Source organism: Geotrypetes seraphini, chromosome 16 (genome assembly GCF_902459505.1).
Source record: "Geotrypetes seraphini chromosome 16, aGeoSer1.1, whole genome shotgun sequence".
NCBI lineage: Eukaryota > Metazoa > Chordata > Amphibia > Gymnophiona > Dermophiidae > Geotrypetes > Geotrypetes seraphini.
The window spans coordinates 24,556,760-24,577,567 of record NC_047099.1 but is presented as its reverse complement, the minus strand read 5'-3'; the positions used below and the strand labels follow the sequence as shown (position 1 = coordinate 24,577,567).

At 44.6% G+C, this 20,808-nt stretch overlaps 1 protein-coding gene across 1 annotated transcript in view; it reads left to right on the top strand.

Moving 5' to 3' along the window:
• DNAH2 (dynein axonemal heavy chain 2) overlaps window positions 1–20,808 on the top strand; it is a 511,463-nt gene that overhangs the window by 270,864 nt on the left and 219,791 nt on the right. The window contains 5 exon segments of the mRNA XM_033923769.1: window positions 367–504; window positions 2,721–2,879; window positions 10,621–10,773; window positions 14,205–14,296; window positions 14,721–14,919. Of these exon segments, the coding sequence (XP_033779660.1) occupies window positions 367–504; window positions 2,721–2,879; window positions 10,621–10,773; window positions 14,205–14,296; window positions 14,721–14,919 (741 nt within the window).

Below are 20,808 nucleotides of genomic sequence, written 5' to 3'. Positions count from 1 at the left end.
GTGCATATAAACAGTAATAAAAGATTTAATGCTAGAAGTCAGAAGGCCCAAGGATAGTGCATTAGAACTATCTAATTTAGATAGAAAAAATGCATTCCTGCTCTGAAATCCTGTATTGGACTAACTCATAGGCTTCAACCTATTCAACTGAAGGATCTTAAAGAAAGAGGATTTCACAACTGCATGAATCTGGGATTTCAAAGTTTATTGTGCATCATTGTTGACCCCTAAGCTCTAGACTTGATACTCTATATTTGCCAACTGTATGTTAATCTGCCCTGGTATATCAAGGCTGAGGCGACCCACTTGTAACCAACATTTCTTGCTGCAATGTGATATCCTCTAAGCCTTATTTCTTCCCCTTAGGTGTCTTTGCTCTTTGAGGTTGAGGATCTTGCAGTTGCTTCTCCTGCCACTGTGTCCCGTTGTGGAATGGTTTACATGGACTACACTAGTCTGGGCTGGAAGCCCATAGTCCAGTCATGGATGGATCATCGTCCAAAGGTATTCTGACTGCAGAGCAGCAGACATAAGCCACAAAGACAGAGCATGTGGCTTTACGTCCATAAACCAATCAGAACACAGAAATTAGCATGTCTTTTATGTTTCCATAGAGTGGATTTCCACTTTGGGCACCCAAAAGTAGAAGGATGGGGTTGGGGAAAGGTCCTTCTCTTCTCCCTCATTGCCTCTACCCTGATCTTACTCCTCACCACTGTCTACATCAACAATCTGGTCTGCCCAGCACAGCAACAAGGCTGATAATGAAGTTCAATGTGGGCTTTGCTTTAGTCCCGTGGCACCCTGTCGCTCTTCTTCCCTTGAAGGGCCACCATAGCATTTTTGTAGAATGAGGGTAAGGGAAGGAAATTGGGCTTGTATACCGCCTTTTTGTGGTTACACATTCAAAGTGGTGGCTAATGGAGGATTAAATGACTTGCCCAGGGTCAGAAGATGCAGCGCTTGGATTCAATCCCACAACCTCAGGGTGCTGAGCAAGAAGGTCTACCACTAGGCCACGCCTGACCAGGGGATGTGTGTTGGGGAATCTGGCCTGTTCGTGAATCTGTTTTCCTCCCTGCACTGACAGAAAGGGAGAAATTTGCTCACATTGCAGTGAATGGCTCTTTTTTTCTGACAGCACACACTTTTTAATGCTGTGGTAATTTGCATGCCATTTGTTTACTGCATCAGGAGTCAACATTTTTTTAGTGCATAGGCTTTAGTGCATAGGTTAGTAATCAGTATAGTTTGCCATTCTTGTGCTTCCAGGCAGATTTCCTGGAACACCAGGCTGCTCAGTGGTACAAATTGATATCTGGATTTATAAATAAGAAACCAAAAACTGGTCTTAGGGTCATTTGGAGCATTGAGATTAAGCATCAAATTACTGCATCTCAATGGCCACGAATTTGGACTTGGAGGATGAGATGTACAGTGTCTACATCTATGAGACAAACTTGGTTTTTTCTATTACATAGAGCATTCTGGACCCCAGTTCGTTTACAAAAGTTGGACAGCTCTAAGTCTAATAGATGTTGGCATTGTCATTTCGAAGCAGGGACTTTAGATCATTTACTATTCTATTGTCCATTGATTATGGCTTTTTGGAAATCAATATGGGGTCAAATAAATTGTTTATTAGAAAATCTGGTGGCATTATCGTATGATACTGTACTATTTGGCATGTCAATGAGGGCTAAGAGCCAAATATCTTCTAGTAATAATAAACTTCTACTTATTATGATAAGGGTTGCCATACAACAGATTACGAAGAATTGGAACAGATTGAATTATAGTTCCTGGTGGAATTCTTTACGTCATATATATAAAATGGAAAGGGTAATAGCTACACAGCAGGGGTATTTAAGAAAATTTCAGGATGTTTGGGAGCCTTTAGTATAAATCATGTTTTATTGGTGCACTATCAGTAAATACACAATACAGCACAACAAGGTCGAGATCACCAAATGTACAACCAAACAATTTTTCCCCCCCCCAAAGAATCCCCCCAATCCCCCCCCCACTCCTAAGCCCAAACCCCCACCCCAACCCGAACCCTCACCATGAATCCCAACCCATAACCCAAATCCAGCAAGAAAAGAGTATGCTGAGCAAGCTGTGGTTTGGGAGCCTTTAACAAATTATTGTAATGAATAAATTCCTTTTGTCCCTTTACTTATGCATGTCCAAGGTTAGGGGTGGGGGGAGGGGTAGATTTTGGTCTTTGTGTAATTGTAAGGATTATGGGGATGGAAATTATTATGTTTCTCTGTGTTGAAAGATTGTTATGGAATAGGGGGAGGGGGGAGATAACTTCTAAACTGGATTATTGCAGAATATTAAGTGTTGTATCTAAGTTAAAAATGTTTTTATTTGCTAAAACGCTTATAAGTTTTAAAAATGAATAAAGTTTAATTTAAAAAAAAATTCTATACACCGAAGCTAAGCACAGCATTCTAACACAGTTCTTATTGTATCCATGCCTCAGTTATCACAGAAAATAAGGAGGCTTTGCACTGTATGTGATTTCAGTCTCTTTTTCTTTGTCTAACTATAGGAATCTCTGGTCTCTATCTATATTCATGCCTCCCTCCCTTCCCTAGCACCTCTATCTCTCTATGTCTGTCTATCTATCTCTCTCCCTCCTCTACTCTTAGATATTCCATTTCTGATCTTTGCTTCTCTTACTGATTGTCTTCTTCTGTGGCTTTTTACAGGGAGAGGTGGAGATTCTCCAGCGCATGTTTGATAAATTCATCCCTAAAATACTGAATTTCAAGAAGGACCACTGCAAGGAGCTTGTTTCTATCGCAGAGTATAATGGGATCAGGTCCCTCTGCAAGCTGTACGCATCCCTTGCAACACCAGAGAATGGGGTAAGATGTGTCTTGCTATTTCAAACACATTAAAAAAAACCAAAAAAAAAAAAACCACTCCTACCTAGTGAGATGGATATAGAACTTGGATGTACTACTTTTTCTCTTTGGTTTGTACAATCAAAGTGGTTTACAGGAACAATGATGTATTAAGTGATTTGCCCAGAGTCACAAGGAACTGTACACTTCTCCCTCGGTATTCGCGGAGGATAGGGGCAGAGCCAGACCGCGAATTGAGAAAAACCACAAATTACTTCTCGTCCGGCTCTTACCCATCCCCACCTTCCCCCGGCATCCTGGCCTTACCTGGTGGTCTATCAGGCTTTCGGGCAGGAGCGATCTTCCTATGCTCCTGCCCCGTGCAGATCGCCAATAGGAAATGACTGCCGTGAGTTCCCGTAATCTCTCGAGACTATGACGGGAGCTCACAGCAGCCATTTCCTATTGGCGATCTACATAGGGCAGGAGCGTAGGAAGATTGCTCCTGCCCCAAAAGCCCGCTAGACCACCAGGTAAGGCCGGGATGCCGGGAGGGAGGCTGGAGGGAGGCGGGAACGTCTGAAACTATGGGGGGGGGGTTTCCCCCCCCAAAAAAATCACGAATATGTGAAATCACGAGTGTCGAAACCGCGAATAGGGAGGGGGAAGTGTAATGGGAATCAAACTCACAACCTCAGGGTGCTGAGGCAGCTGCTCTAACCACTAGGCCACTCCTCCACTCCATAAAATTCATGCACCTTTCTCATCTGACATACAATTTTTTTAGTCTCCTTATTTTCTCACTCTTTTTGATCTATCTATCTATTGTGTTCCATCCTTGCTTACATCTTATTCTGTCTGTTATTTATTGCATGTTGTGTTGACATTGTAATGTAGCATATTATGCCATACCCTGAATTATTATTTTAATATTTTTACTGTTGTAATTGTCTATTGACTTTGTTTTGACTTATTCATTTTTAATCTCTCAACAAGTGCACAAATTAAACCATACATATATATGAAACCATCACTTGTATATCTGATAAGAATAACAACAAAAGGTATATATATAACCCATACCCCACCCCCATCTCCATTATTATATTATACACAATAAAATAACCCCCATCCCCCTCTTTATTATTTATGGTGTATATTCCAATAAAATGGAGTAAATGGTGTTATCCCAGGACAAGCAGGCAGCATATTCTTGACTGATGGGCGACGGCACCGACGGAGCCCCGGTACGGACAATTTTAGAGTGATTGCACTCTAAGAACTTTTTAGAAAGTTCTAGCTCGGCCGCACCGCGCACGCGCGAGTGCCTTCCCGCCCGACAGAGGCGCGCGGTCCCTCAGTTTCTTAGTTTCCGCGGAGCTAAGAAGACGCGTTTTCAACGGCTGTTGAAATTTTCTCCTAACTTGCCTTCCCGCTCGCGTAAACGTTTTGGCTTAAATTGCCTTTTTTCTTTCTTTCCTTTTAAAAAAAAAAAAAAAAAAAAACTTTCATTTTTATTCTTCAGTTTTCGGTTTTCCCCGGCGGGGCCTTCTGCCACCATCGAAGCCTCGGCCTTCGATTTGGCGGAAGCCGTTTTTACTTTCATGCCCCCTCAACCGGGTTTTAAAAAGTGCCAGCGGTGTGCTAGGCCTATATCTCTCACGGACCCACACAACTGGTGTTTACAGTGTTTGGGTCCTGAGCATCAGGCCTCTTCTTGCACCCGCTGTGCTACTTTAAAAAAACGGACATTGAAAAATCGCCAAATTCAGCAGCGATTGTTATTCGGTGCCGAGATGTCCGACCCCGTTCCTTCGACTCCGGCTTCGGCACCGATTCAGTCGGCACCCTCGTCTTCGACGCCGCGTGATTCCACACCGGCATCTCAACAGTCAGGTAAGCCGGCTAAGAAGCCTTCCCCGCTGGAACGTCTTCCGGCCTCGAGTGCAGTGAGTCCAATCCTGCCGCCTGTAAGACGCCAGCGGAAGCGCTCCGCCCCTATAGAGGTGAGTCCCTCGACATCGGGCTCCTCATCTCCGGGGCGTCGAGCGGCACCGCAGGTACCGCAGAAGAAAAAAGCGGTACCGGTGCCATCCCTCGATGACCGCATTACGGCCATCCTTCAGGTGCAGCTTAAGGAGCAATTAGAACGACTCCTTCCTGCTATCATGACACCGAACCTTCCGGTGCCAGTCCGCACCGAGCCACCGGTACCGGTTGTGGATCAACCCGTATCGATACCGATTGTGGAACCCGTGTTACCCGCTTCCACTGTCTCGGTACCGCTTCACCTAACCTCATCGGTATCGATGCCAGTCCTTGCACCGGAGCCGAGAGCTCACCATCAATCGGTGCAGACTTCGGCACCGGTGCGACCGATAACTTCTCCTGACTCGGTATCGATGAGGTCGGGTAAGTCGGTGCGCAAAACCCGACACATGCAAACGTCGACACCTGAGTCTCGGGACCATTCTTCCCATGTCAGGGACCCTGATCTGTGGGGAGACTCAGAGGAACCCTTTCTTTCTGAAGGCGAATGTTCCTCAGAGGAGGAGGATTCGGCTGTCCCTGACCCATCCTCCAAACAGGCCACTTCCTCTTTCTCTAGTTTTTTGAAAGAGATGTGTGAGTCCTTGTCCATTCCTTTGGAGGCTGAATCCAAAAAGTCTAAAGCTTTTTTGGATGCCCTTGATTTTGATCAGCCTCCAAAGGAATTTTTGAAACTTCCCCTTCATGACATCTTGAGGGAAACTTTCTATAAGAATTTAGAGACTCCTTTAACTGTCCCAGGGGCCCCACGTAAACTGGATTCTCTATATAAGGTAATTCCCATTCCTGGGTTCGACAAACCTCAACTTCCACATGAATCCTTATTTGTCGAATCCACCCTTAAAAAGACTTCAGGAGCCAGTGTATATGCATCTGTCCCTCCTGGCAGAGAAGGAAGGGCCATGGATAAATTTGGTAAGAGGCTCTACCAAAATGCTATGTTAGCAAATAGGGCTAGTAATTATGCTTTTCATTTTTCTTTTTATTTAAAGCATCTCCTTACCACCATGGCTTCTTTCGAAAAATATCTTCCTTCACGAAAGCATCCTGCTTTTCACACATGCTTGTCGTCTCTTCTACAATTACGTAAGTTTATGGTTAGATCCATATATGACACCTTTGAACTTACATCCAGAGCAACAGCAATGTCAGTAGCTATGCGTCGTTTGGCCTGGCTTCGGGTATCCGAGCTTGATGTTAACCATCAAGATCGGTTAGCCAATGCCCCATGCCTAGGGGATGAGCTCTTTGGGGATTCCATGGACTCAACCACACAAAAGCTCTCTGCTCATGAGACGCGCTGGGATACCCTGCTCAAAAATAAAAAGAAGCCTCCTCCGCCAAGACCATACAGGCAGCAATCGGCCTATCAACGCCGCTTCACAGCTCGTCCATTGACTACCACTGCTCAGCAACCTAGGCGTCAGAGGCAACAACAACGTCAGCCTCCCAGGCAACAGCAGCAGCAACAAGCTGTAAAACAACCTCCTCAGCAGAAGTCACAGCCCTTTTGACTTCATTCTCCACAGTATAGCCAGTATCCCTATTCCTGCTCTCCTGCCTCAGCCTATAGGAGGTCGACTTTCTCTGTTCCTCAGCCGGTGGGAAGTAATCACATCGGACCAATGGGTCCTCAACATCATCCGCCACGGCTACTCTCTCAACTTTCAGACTCTTCCACCTCAAAGCCTGCCAAAAGAATCTGCTTTGAACAGTCCTCAATCGACCCTCCTTATTCAGGAGGTCCAATCCCTCCTCCTTCTGAACGCTATAGAGGAAGTTCCTCTAGATCAAAAGGGGCAGGGATTCTACTCCCGTTACTTTCTAGTTCCCAAAAAGACAGGAGATCTCAGACCTATCCTGGATCTTCGCGATCTCAACATTCATCTAGTAAAAGAAAAATTCAAGATGCTTTCTTTAGCCATCCTTTATCCCCTTCTAAATCAAAACGACTGGCTATGCTCCCTTGATCTCAAAGAGGCTTACACTCACATACCGATCAATGTAACCTCAAGACCATATCTCCGATTCATGATCAATCATTGTCATTACCAGTACAAGGTGCTGCCCTTCGGTCTTGCCTCATCTCCAAGGGTATTCACCAAATGTCTCATTGTGGTAGCGGCATTTCTACGCTCTCACCACCTGCATGTATTTCCTTACCTGGACGATTGGTTGATCAAAGACACTTCCGCTCAAGCAGTCCTTCTGGCCACCAACCAAACCATCCAGTTTCTACAACTTCTGGGATTCGAGATCAATCTACCCAAATCTCATATCATTCCCACTCAGAGACTTCAATTCATTGGAGCGATCCTGGATACACTCCTCATGAGAGCTTTCCTACCATCCAATCGTCTCCAGACTCTTCAGTCTCTATGTCACCAGGTGCTTCCTCTGCCGTCCATCTCAGCAAGACAAATGATGGTACTCTTGGGGCACATGGCATCCACAGTTCATGTCACACCTCATGCCCGTCTTCACCTGCGCACTCCTCAATGGACCCTTGCTACCCAGTGGTCCCAAGCGTCGGATCCTTGCTCACGACACATATCTGTGACATCATCTCTTCGTCAGTCTCTTCAATGGTGGTTGGTATCCTCAAATCTATCCAGAGGTCTTCTGTTCCATCAGCCTCCTCATCAACTAGTCATCACCACCGACGCCTCTCTGTACGCATGGGGAGCTCACTTAAACGAGTTCCAGACTCAAGGTCTTTGGTCAGCCCAGGAAAGGAAGCATCAAATCAATTTCCTGGAACTCAGAGCGATGTTTTACGCCCTCAAGGCCTTCCAACATCTTCTCTTTCCTCAGGTCCTTCTGTTGTGCACAGACAATCAGGTTGCGATGTACTACATCAACAAACAGGGTGGGACAGGCTCTCGCCTTTTATGCCAGGAAGCCCAGAAGATCTGGACTTGGGCCATAGATCACCATCTCTTCCTGAAAGCTATATACATTCAGGGGAAACAGAATTCCTTAGCGGACAAACTCAGCAGAATTCTCCAACCTCACGAGTGGACACTCGATCCCGTGACTCTGCAGTCTATCTTCGATCAATGGGGCACTCCTCAGATAGACCTCTTTGCAGCTCCTCACAATCATCAGCTGCCCCTATTCTGCTCCAGACTTTACTCTCCACACCGTCTAACAGCAGATGCTTTTCTCCTCGACTGGTCGAATCTGTTCCTGTACGCCTTCCCTCCTCTGCCTCTCATGTTGAGAACCTTGTTCAAGCTCAAGAGGGAACGAGCCACCATGATTCTGATTGCTCCGAGGTGGCCCAGGCAACATTGGTTCTCCCTTCTACTTCAACTCAGTTCCAGGGAACCTTTTCTTCTTCCTCTGTTTCCTTCTCTGCTTACCCAACAGCAGGGAACCCTTCTGCATCCCAACCTCCAGTCTCTACACCTGATGGCTTGGTATCTCTCGGGCTGAACTCGACTGATACTCTTTTGTCTCAGCCCGTTCGTTCCATTCTGGATGCCTCCAGGAAACCAGCCACTCTACAATGTTACCATCAAAAGTGGACGAGATTTTCTTCCTGGTGTCTTCTTCATCATCTTGATCCCACTTCCCTAGCAGTGGAGACGTTGTTGGATTATCTTCTTTCTTTGTCTGACTCTGGCCTGAAGTCCTCTTCCATCAGGGTCCACCTCAGTGCCATTGCAGCTTTTCATGAGCCAGTCCATGGAAAACTTCTTTCAGCTCATCCCCTGGTGTCCAGGTTCATGCGTGGGCTTTTCAATGTTAAACCACCTCTTAAAGCCCCTCCGATTATCTGGGATCTCAATGTGGTTCTTTCAGCTTTAATGAAACCTCCATTTGAACCTTTAGCTACTTCTCCTTTCAAATTTCTCACTTGGAAAGTACTTTTCCTTATTGCTCTTACCTCTGCCAGGAGAGTCAGTGAGCTTCATGCACTGGTTGCAGATCCACCTTTTACGGTTTTTTCACCATGACAAGGTGGTTCTGCGTACACATCCAAAGTTTCTCCCCAAGGTTGTTTCTGAATTTCATCTCAACCAATCCATTGTTCTACCGGTTTTCTTTCCAAAACCTCATTCTCATTCTGGGGAACAAGCTCTGCATACTTTGGATTGTAAAAGGGCTCTTGCTTACTATCTGGAGCGTACGAAACCCCACAGATCAGTTCCCCAGCTTTTTCTGTCCTTTGATCCGAATAAATTGGGACGTCCTGTTTCTAAACGTACGTTGTCTAATTGGCTAGCAGCGTGCATTTCATTCTGTTATGCTCAGACCGGACTGACACTGGAAGGTTCTGTCACGGCCCATAGAGTCAGAGCAATGGCAGCATCTGTAGCTTTCCTCCGTTCCACTCCTATTGAGGAAATCTGCAAAGCTGCTACTTGGTCCTCAGTTCACACTTTTACATCTCATTATTGTCTGGATGCATTCTCCAGAAGGGATGGTCACTTCGGCCAATCTGTTTTACAAAATTTGTTTTCTTAATGGCCAACCTTCCCTCCATCCCTCTTTTTGTTAGCTTAGAGGTCACCCATCAGTCAAGAATATGCTGCCTGCTTGTCCTGGGATAAAGCACAGTTACTTACCGTAACAGGTGTTATCCAGGGACAGCAGGCAGATATTCTTGCGTCCCACCCACCTCCCCGGGTTGGCTTCTTAGCTGGCTTATACTAACTGAGGGACCGCGCGCCTCTGTCGGGCGGGAAGGCACTCGCGCGTGCGCGGTGCGGCCGAGCTAGAACTTTCTAAAAAGTTCTTAGAGTGCAATCACTCTAAAATTGTCCGTACCGGGGCTCCGTCGGTGCCGTCACCCATCAGTCAAGAATATCTGCCTGCTGTCCCTGGATAACACCTGTTACGGTAAGTAACTGTGCTTTTTGACTTATTCTTATTGCATAACAACTTGAGCGAATTCCATCAAAAATGTGATAGATAAATCCTAAGAACTAAATAATAAAAGCATCAGCAAATATATAGGGCCCACTATTCAACCAGTGGCGATCAGCATTTTGCTGAATGCAAAACCTGGAAAGTCAATGCTGGGCCAAGTCCAGGAAGCAGCATTGAATTTCCAGGTTTCTGAAAAGGGCTAACGCATAGCCGGTTAGAAGCAATATTCAGTACTTAACTGGTTGTAGGTTACCGCATAAAGATAAGACCAACTTATATGAGGTCCTATTTATGCAGTTAACTGGCTGAATGTCAAATCCCCCCCCCCCCCCTAGAATATCAGGTTTTCAGTTTGGCACTAATTGGTTATTTTCAGAGACACTAACCAGTTAATTGCCACTGAAAATTAGCAGTTAGCCCCAAACAGGAGATTTAAACTGACAAGAGTCGTTTCTGGACCATTAGATCTCTATGAGTATCAATCCCTTAGTGGTTAATAGTCTGGAGACCTGGGTTCCAATCTTGGCTCTGGCTTTTGTTCTGTATTGTACCCTGATGTAGTTGAGTTTGTTTCCTTTCCTTGTTGCTCTTTCATAGCTGGACCTGCTCTATCATATCATTTTTTATGTAACTGCTGCCTTATTGTAGCTTTGTTCTCTCTCATTTATATTTTTTAAACTGTGGTTGCTTTGTCTTCTGTGGACTACATTGTGACTGAATTCTTTCCCTTTCTTGGATGCTATATTGTGTTCATTCTTTCTCTTTCCGGGGGGGAGGGGGGGGCATGATGTAGTTGGACTCTCACATGCTCTGATCTTTTTACCTTTTCTCATAGGTCAACCCATCAGACACTGATAATTATACCCATATGATTGAGCGCTGGTTCATTTTCTGCCTGATCTGGTCACTGTGCGCAGCTGTGGATGAGAATAGCCGGAAACACATCGACAACTTTCTGAGAGAACTGGAAGGCACCTTCCCTAGCAAGGTGCGACTTTCAACTCACCATCAGTTTACTCCTCAATATGTTCCCCATTTAGAGGTTTCTCTAACTGGTCTGAATGCAGAGTTTCTCCATGGACAAGCAGGAGAATGGCATGCACACCTAGGAGCAGTGCTCCCTCTAAGCGGGCGGGTGTTGTGAGCAAACTTTTTTCGCTGTGAGCTAAAAATATCGGGCGCCAGCAAGTTATGAGCCAACTCGCCCGATTCTCCTCTCGCCGCCCTGCCATCTGCCGTACGCCGTGCGCTGTGACGAGAAACTTGTGCGCTGCGATGTAATATTTTGTGCGCAAGCGCACGCCAGCGCAGCTTAGCGGGAACACTGCCTAGGAGTTATGTCATTCTAATGGCTTCCTTCCAGAGCTTCTCCCATAACTCAAGCAAGTCTTAGACTATCTGAGCATGTGTAGGGACTCCCCTAGTACGCATCGCTTCCCCCTCAGTCTTGTATTTCATTCAGCAACAACTGGATGCAGGATTTAATAAAATAGCAAATAACGTCTGTCCAGTCTGCCCTTCAATCACACTCATTATCAATTCATGATTAAATTGTCTTTTGGTATTTCTGGGACATAGGCCAAAGAAGTCCACCAAGCACTGTCATTAGGTTTCAACTACAATTGAAGCCCACTCCAACCTATCTGAACCAACTTGTCAGGCGAAGTACTCTGCTTAACACAGGGCACTGTTGAATTTCCACTGAGCTGTAAGGAGAGGGAGGAGTTTGGTGCAATAAAACAGCACTATCCCTCATAAAATTCTGTAAAAGCGAGAAAAAATTAGCTACTGTATTCACTGAATTTTGTGTCTGTGTAGAAACCGTTGGCTGTAACTGAGGCATAGAAAGCGCCTTAGGAGGTACCATGTGCTTAGAAAGTTGGGCTGGGAAAACTAGCTTTTTTGAACTAAGTTACTTAGAAGAATTCAAAAAGTTACCTGTAGAGTCCTGTTTTGTGACAGGAGACGACTGTGAAGCAGAAGCAGTGCCCGTGGGAGGCCTCCCTGACTTTCCCTTCAGAGCTGCAGCAGTCACGGGCTGTTTCTGGCAGCCACATACTGCCTTCATGGGAATTGGTGGAGGAGGTGTTTTGCATGCCTCTAGCACCGGCTGCTTCTTCCTTAGTGCTGGCCGCAGGTGCCATTTTCGCTTTCTCTAATGGCTGCAATAGTGGTGAGCTTCCTTCCCCCGGCGGTACCTAACCTGGGCCCTGAGGGGGAGGAGCAAGCGGCGATGATTGTAGCCTCAGGGATTTCCTGTCTCCTTTGGCACAAAGTGCCATTGTAAAGGGGCCACCTTCCATCCGTGACGAAAAGAATCATTGTGGTTCTAGCAACCGCCAGGTTAAAACAGCAAGAAGTTTGCCATTTAGAAAAAAACTTCTCAGCGTTCTCTTTTCCTTTCTTTTTTTTTTTTTGTAGTCTGAATAGACAGAAAAATTTGGTGACATTTTCTGAAGAATCCTTTTTTTTTAAATTAAGCTAAGGAATGAATAATGTTCTCTTTCTGAGTCAGGTTTTCCCTCTTTTTTTTGTCTGAAGAGATAAGGAGAAAGGATTATTCTATTCTCTAATATATAGCATCTCTTCTCTTGCTTACATCCCCTCTGTTTATATGCTCTTGTAAATCTGTTTATATGCTCTTGTAAATCTGTTTATATGCTCTTGTAAATTTTCCTTTTTAAGCTTTGTAAACCGTGTTGAGCTCCACTTCCGTGGAGATGATGCAGTATATAAACTTAAGGCTTAGTTTAGTTTAGTTTAGAGAGCTATGACCTGTGAGGAGTCCAGTCAAAGAAAAAACTGACAGACAAGGGGAGGAGCTTTGGAAGGTGGGAGTGCCTGCACATGCCCAGTAAGCCAAAAGCTTACTGTAGCTAGGGGAGAGCACCGACACGCATGCTCAGTCAAAGGACTTAACTATCAAGTGTGGCTGCATATCCCTTGCTTGTCTCCGGAGAACTCATGTTCCAAATTACTGGAGTTTCTGCCAAAGCCCTCTCCAGCACAGCCTAAACTGAATTGACATATACAGGGCACAGTCCATATCAGTGCCCAGTATTGGCCTTAGTTCTTCACAGCTGGAGTTACCATCTAAGCACCACTCAACACATCAAACACACATGCAACTATTTAAGTCTCTCTTCACATAAAAGTAAGCCTATCAGGTACAACACAAAGCCCTCAGCTTCATCTATCACACTGAGACACGCAAGAGGTATCCACAGGATGATTTACAAATGCAAAAGCCATCTGTGTCCTTTCACTGATCCTTATTAAGGTACCCACAGGGGAAGGGGCAAAAGTGGGAACGACACTGGACCAACCTATAAAAACCACTGGCATGCTCAAAACAAAGCAAAAATAAGAAGGACCACGGCTCTAGCAAATCAGCAGGCATTCTGCACCTCCCCTGCACCCTGTGCATGCTACTACACTGCTGTATCTGGCTGGCTCCATCTTTACACCCAAAAAGGTACCAAAAGTCATTGGTGTCTGGTTTCTGCTGCACAGTCAAAGACAGACCAAGCTGACAGGCAACAGACAAATTCAGGATGAGGAAAGTAGTCTGGCATGATGTGAAAGCTACTTCCTAGCACATCCTGTGAAGATAAGCTGAGCCATATGGTTTAAATGTATTTGATATACCACTACTCACAAAAACACAGCATGGTGGTTTACAATTAAAATTAAAGAGCATCAAGCAAAGCATCCATCAAGGGAGGAGCAAAGTCCACAGGGCCGAACCCTCCAGACCCATAAGAGCTGCTGCCACTCCCTACAGAGAATATCTTACAAATACAACTTGGAACTCCACGTGCACTCTCTGCTCTTCCAGCACTGTGTAGTGCAGAATTACACCCTACTCCAGGCCAGTGCTGCCATCTAGGTTGTACTTAATGTCAGAAGCAGCTCACCTGCGGGGTCCAGAATTCCGTTGGGCAGACTGGATGGACCCGGGTCTATATCTGCCGTCATCTATTATGTTACTATGTAATATAATTTGGAAAGGTGGGCTAAATATATATATCTACTGGTGTGTGTCAGCAAGTGGTAGCATATCTTGCTAAGAAGCTGCCATTCCTGGAACCACCCACCAAGCACTGGCAGCAACCTCAGCCCTCAGTTCCCTTCCAACTCATCAATACTTCTGTCCATTTCCTCCTGCTGGAGCCGTGCTACTATTGCTGATGCGTTCTCCAGCCCTTGTAGATTGGTGGAAGTGGAAGACAGCTGGATCAATGGCATATGGGCTGGAAGAGACAGTTCTAGGAGCACAGCAGCAGAAAGAGGTAGGGGACAGCAGCACAGATGTTTGGAAAGAAGGAGGGAAGAGTGCTGAAGCAGGTATCATAATAATTATTATTATCAATACACTTATAACCCCAGTATCTGTTCTAATATATGTCTCTCCTCCAGGACACTGTGTATGAGTATTACGTTGACCCAAAAGCCAAGAACTGGGCGCCATTTGAAGAAAAACTTCCCAAGGCTTGGCAGTATCCACCCAAGTGAGTGTACTAATTGGATTATCAGACCCAAATAGCTTGAAAAATCCTGTTTTAAGAAATGTTAATACATCAATAAATGAATAAAGAATTGGAAAAAAAAAAGGAATTTTTTTTTTAAATTATTTATTCATTTTAATGCACAAGTGCACAGAAATACAACCATTATAATTTCAATAAAACACTTGAAAATCTTTTCCATGTCATCTAGAACAAAAACATATATCCCCCTCCCTCCCACCCTTCTTAAAGTAATTTAAACAAAAGCTCAACAAATAGTACACTATTAATAATAAAAAATATAATGTATACCACTAATACCACCCCCACCCCCCATTGTGTAAATATAATCTCCCATAGAAATTGTTTCCTTCCTGCATCTATACTATGTTGTCAATTGAAAACATCTCTGATATTCTCCTTACAGATCGCCTTTCTACAAGATCATAGTTCCAACAGTAGACACAATGCGATACAACTTCATAGTCAGCACCTTGGTGTCCAATCACAACCCTGTTTTATTGGTGGGGCCAGTAGGCACCGGGAAGACCTCACTTGCTCAGAGTGTGGTGCAGTCCTTGAATCCCTTCAAGTGGTCAGTACTCACAGTCAACATGTCAGCCCAGGTAAGAGAGGATAACTTAGGTTCTGAGACAAAAATTCAAAATTAGAGAGAGGTTTCCTGCCAGTTTGAAGTCCAGTTTTGTAGATGCCTTGATTTTTAGAGCGATGAGATGAGATTTTTAGAGCGGTTGGGGTTGACTGAGAGGCTATGATAGAGAAACTTGTGACAGCCACAGCTTTAGAGATGGCCTGTGAACTTTAGAAAATGTTGCAACTGAGGCACCTTAACATTAGCAAAGTCTGTGGCTGAAAGCCCATAAGAACATAAGAGATGCCGCTGCTAGGTCAAGCCAGTGGTCCATCATGACCAGCGGCGGACCTTTTGGTCAAAGACCAGTGCCCTAACTGAGACTAGCCCTACCAGTGCACGTCCTTGTCCAGCAGGAACTTGTCCAACTTTGTCTTGAATCCCTGGAGGGTGTTTTCCCCTATGACAGTTTCCGGGAGAGTGTTTCAGTTTTTTTACCACTCTCTGGATAAAGAAGAACTTCCTTATGTTCATACGGAATCTATCCCCTTTCAATTTTAGAGAGTGCCCTCTTGTTGTCCTTACCTTGGAGAGGGTGAACAACCTGTCCTTATCTACTAATTCTATTCCATTCAGTACCTTGAATGTTTCGATCATGTCCCCTCTCAATCTCCTCTGTTCGAGGGAGAAGAGGCCCAGTTTCTCTAATCTTTCACTGTACGGCAACTCCTCCAGCCCCTTAACCATTTTAGTCACTCTTCTCTGGACCCTTTCGAGTAGTACTGTGTCCTTCATGTTTGGCGACCAGTGCTGGATGCAGTATTCCAGGTGAGGGTCAGCAAGTACTTCAACACTGGAGAAATAAAAGCAGAAATGCATTTCCTTTTCTGTTGAAACAATACAAAGACATTTGCTATATATATATACATTTCTCAGAGCTAATTTATTTCACTCAATCACATCCAACATTTCTTCCTCTCATCTCTTTCTTACCTATGCATCTCTATCTCACTCCTCTTCTACCACCATGTCCAACAATTTTCTCTCTTTCACTGTGCCCAACAATTCTCTTCTTTATTCCTTTCCCCATGTGCACCATCTCTTTCTCTTTCGCTCACACACCCATGCCCAACAATTTTCCCTTTCTATTCCCTTCCCACCTCAGCATCTCTTTCCCTCTCTCCCTCCTACCTTCCATTCTGTGTCTCAAGTTGGCACCTCCTCCCTTCCTTTATTAGGCTGCCACCCAACCCTCCTTAATGTTTATATCTTTATTGTGTTACTTTCCTAATACAATTGTAATTCCACCCTCCTTTCCTATATCGCTAGTGAGTTTGTCTTGTACTGTCTATATGTATTTACCCTAACTTTTAATGTAAATCATTTAGAAGTTCAAGTTTCAAGTTCAAGTTTATTTTAATTTGATGAATCGCTTATTTAGATTTACTAAGCGAGATACAACATTAATAAAAAAATATAAACATATATTTAGACATACTATTTAAAATTTAAAAATGATGGATTAGACCAACAGACTTAGACTTATCAATACACAAGGTAAGAAGGGACAGAACTACAATTCAATGCGTTAAAGTACAGAGGAGAACTATAAATGGAAAGAACATTAGGAAGGGAAAAGTGAAAATCTGGAAGGAAACTAATATAAAATTTGAACATAATTTAAATATTAAAAGCATTTTAAAAAAGAAAACTCTTTAAGTTAAATTTAGAACGACTCAAATCATTTTCCTCTCTTACATGCTGAGGCACAGTGTTCCAAAGTTGCGGAGCCATCACTGAAAATATATCATGTCGTCGAGTTTCGATAACTTTCAAAGAGGGGACCACTATGAGCCTTTGATTAGTGGACCGGAGAGAACGCAATGTATTATAAGGGATAAGTAATTTATTAATAAATTGAGGTTCATTAGTGGAAAAGGTTTTAAATACTAAGAGTAAAATTTTAAAAGTAATACGGTGGTTAATTGGAGCCAATGAGATTTAATCAGAAAAGGAGTGACATGATCATATTTTTTTCCGTTATGAATGAGTTTAACGGCAGTATTCTGGATTATCTGTGTGATATATATTAATAAAGAATTACAGTAATCAAGTTTAGCAATAATAAAGAGTGAATTAATATATTCAGCGATTTTGGCTCCAGAAACTTAGAAATCGAGCAAAACTTGGAAAACTTCCTTTGGCTAAAGTTCATGCCTCTCCCTCCCTTCTGTGTCCCAACACGCTCCCTCCCTCCCTTCTATATCCCAAGTTCATGGTCCCTCCTCCCCTCCTTTCTTCCTTCCATCCTTTGTCCCACGTTCACACCCCCCCCCCCCTCCAAATTTGTGCCATCTTCCTGGGAGTGTATACCTGTAAAGGCTGGCTCTAAGACGTCCATGTAGGCCTCCTCCTCCCAGCTGCGGACAGTGGTTTCTACACGCTGGTCGCAGCTGACCCAGAAACCTGAGATAAAGGGAAGGGGAGGGGTAATGTAAGTTGGAAGTCACAGATTCTGTGGGTCTCCTGTTAGACTTTTTTCCTTCACTGTCTAGGAGCACTTCATTTCTGGAGGACCTCTTCTTTCTGGTATTCATAATGTTCTAGCTTAACTCTTTAGATACACAAGAGAAATAATAATAATAATAATAATAATTTTATTTTTTATATACCGCCATACCCAGTGAGTTCTAGGCGGTTTACATCAATTCAAAAGGATCTACGTTATCTAGCAGATTTACAAACAAATAAAATAAAACAGTTCAGTAACAAGTAAAAACTGAAATTGACCGAGGATGGGGGGGGTTGTTCGAAGACTTGGAAGAGAGGAGCAGAAAAAAAGGGGGGGTGAATGCTGGGGGGGGAGAGGAAAAAGTGAGCGGGTAGGGCCGTTAGAGGTCTTGTTTGCTGAAAAGGTACGTTTTGAGAGATTTTCTGAAGTCGAAGTAGGAGGGGGCTTCGAGGATCATTTGGGCCAGCCATGTGTTGAGCTTGGCTGCTTGGTAGGCGAAGGTTTTGTCTATGAATCTTTTATAGTGGCAGAGTTTTAGTGAGGGGAAGGCGAATAGTTGAGTTCTACGGGATTTCTTGTTTATGTGATAGAGGTTAAAGTGGGGGTTGATGTAGCTTGGAGTAGCACCATTAACCGATTTGTAGCAGAAGCATGCAAACTTGAAAAGGACTCTGGAATTGAATGGCAGCCAGTGTAGTTGGTGGTAGAAGGGGGTGACATGTTCCCATTTCTTTAGGCCGAAGATGAGACGCACGGCGGTGTTTTGGATTAATTTTAATCTCCTGGTGGTTTTCTTCGTGGCGTTTAGGTAAATGATGTTGCAGTAGTCAAGAGTGCTGAGGATGGAAGATTGAACCAGTAGACGGAAAGCGGAGTCGTCAAAGTATTTTTTTATTGTGCGTAGTTTCCATAGTACGGCGAAGCTTTTCTTGACCGTGTGTTCAGTGTGGTTTTCTAAGGATAAATTTTTGTCCAGAGTGACTCCCAGATTCTCTTCTCTCCACACTAAGCTTTCTGAGATTACTTAACATTCCCAAGTAAACCAAACAGGGGCCTATAGATTAAGATCTAGCAAATTAGCCCCCCTGCTACTTCTCTGGTAAGTAAGAAAGTGCATATAAAGTATAAGGTGCAACCATCTCCTGGGTTTGGGTGCCACAAGTTTCCTATCATTACATACTGGTGGAGTCTGTTCAAGGTCCTGTGTTTTGATGCTCTGCTATCTAGCTCATTCTGTTGGCTTTATATGGTTTCACTGATTTATCTTTTTTTTTTTTTTTAATTCTTTATTCATTTATCATCTTATTACAAATACATATATATTAAACATTTGTCAATAAATATATCATTTGAAATTCTAACATTTATGATACTAATAGATAAAAATTTTATCCCATCCCTCCCTCCCTTTCAGTCTTACATTCAATCAAATATATCACATCAGTAATCTTTCCTAGTGATCTAATCATTTAATAAATTCAAATTCCCCCCTCCCATAACATCCCTTCTATCTTAAATTGTATTTATAATGTAAAATGGTATCTACTTATTGCAATATTTTGTTAATGGCCCCCCATATCTCTTTAAATTTATTAAAATTCCCTTTTTGTACAGCTATTGTTTTCTCCATTTTGTAAATATGACATATCGAATTCCACCAGAAGTTATAATTAAGTCTATTCCAATTTTTCCAATTACTTGTGATCTATCTTGCTGTCTATGGAAAATCTCTGTTTGAAAAGCAACTTCAAATTTTTATTTGTTAATTATAAATTGCTCTGGTATTATTGTGTGAAAGGTGGTATATCAATAAACTAAAGCTAAATTAAATTAAACTTTCTCTGTAACCAGCGAGTCAAGGCAGTTACCCATATCTTCGTAGTTTCCTTTGGACTCATCAGAATTTTTTCCTTGTATGTTCTTTTTTTTTTCCAATTCTTTATTCATTTTTTCATCTTACATCAAGAACACAATATTACATCAATTTAAATTATTTCTATATATCATCTTAAATACATAAATTAACTCCCTCCCCCACCCACCCTTTTCACAAATATTGTAATCAAAAATATCATACATGTATTATATTCATAAATATTGATTGAACCTATAATATAACTATATACCACCCCCTTACCTTAATTATAATTATACCGTATTTTCACGTAGATAACGCGCACCCGTGTAAAACGCGCACACGGGTATAGCACGCGAAAAACACAAATTTATGTACAGAAATTTTTATATACCGCGCACACCCGTATACCGCGCACACCCGTATACCGCGCATGCTGCCCGACTCTCCCGTCGCCGCCCGACTCTCCTTTCGCCCGCCCCGACTCTCCTTTCGCCCGCCCCGACTCTCATCTCCCCCTTGAAGTCCTGTCCCCACCCTGAAACCTGATGCCCCCCCCGATGTCTGATTCACCCCCCCCCCGCAGGACCGATCGCACCCCCACCCCGAAGGACCGCTCGCACGCACCCGCACCCCCACCCTGAAGGACCGCTCGCACCCCCACAGCCTCCCGACCCCCCCCCCCATCATGTAGAAGCTCCTACCTGTGTCCTGCTGCTTCCTCTTGGCGGTCCCGACTCCCCGACACGATCGGGGTAAGAGGGAGCTCAAGCCCTCTTGCCCCAGCCAACCGCGGCACTCCCGACACGATCGGGGCAAGAGGGAGCTCAAGCCCTCTTGCCCCAGCCAACCGCGGCACCCCCGACACGATTGGGGCAAGAGGGAGCTCAAGCCCTCTTGCCCCCCCCCGACTCTCCGACACGATCGGGGCAAAAGGGAGCCCAAGCCCTCTTGCCCCGCCAACTCCCCGACAATATCGGACCAGGAGGGAGGCCAAGTCCTCCTGGCCCTGGCGACCCCCCCCCCCCCCCGCTAGTTGTTCGGGCCAGGAGGGAGCCCAAACCCTCCTGGCCATGGCGACCCCCTACCCCTACCCTGCACTACATTACGGGCAGGAGGGATCCCAGGCCCTCCTGCCCTCGACGCAAACCCCCCTTCCCCCAATGACCGCCCCCCCCAAGAACTCCGACCGCTCCCCAGCCGACCCGCGACCCCCCTGGCCGACCCCCACGACACCCCCACCCACCTTCTCCGTACCTTTGTGTAGTTGGCCGGACAGACGGGAGCCAAACCCGCCTGTCCGGCAGGCAGCCAACGATGGAATGAGGCCGGATTGGCCCATCCGTCCCAAAGCTCCGCCTACTGGTGGGGCCTAAGGCGCCTAGGCCAATCAGAATAGGCCCGGGAGCCTTAGGTCCCTCCTGGGGGTGGGGCCTTGGGCATATGGTTGGGTTGTAATGTAGAACATGTAGACTGTTACCATACTCAATAACAGTGATGTCATCCCAGAAGCAGGGCAGGATTAAGGCATAGACAAACTAGGCACTTGCCCTGGG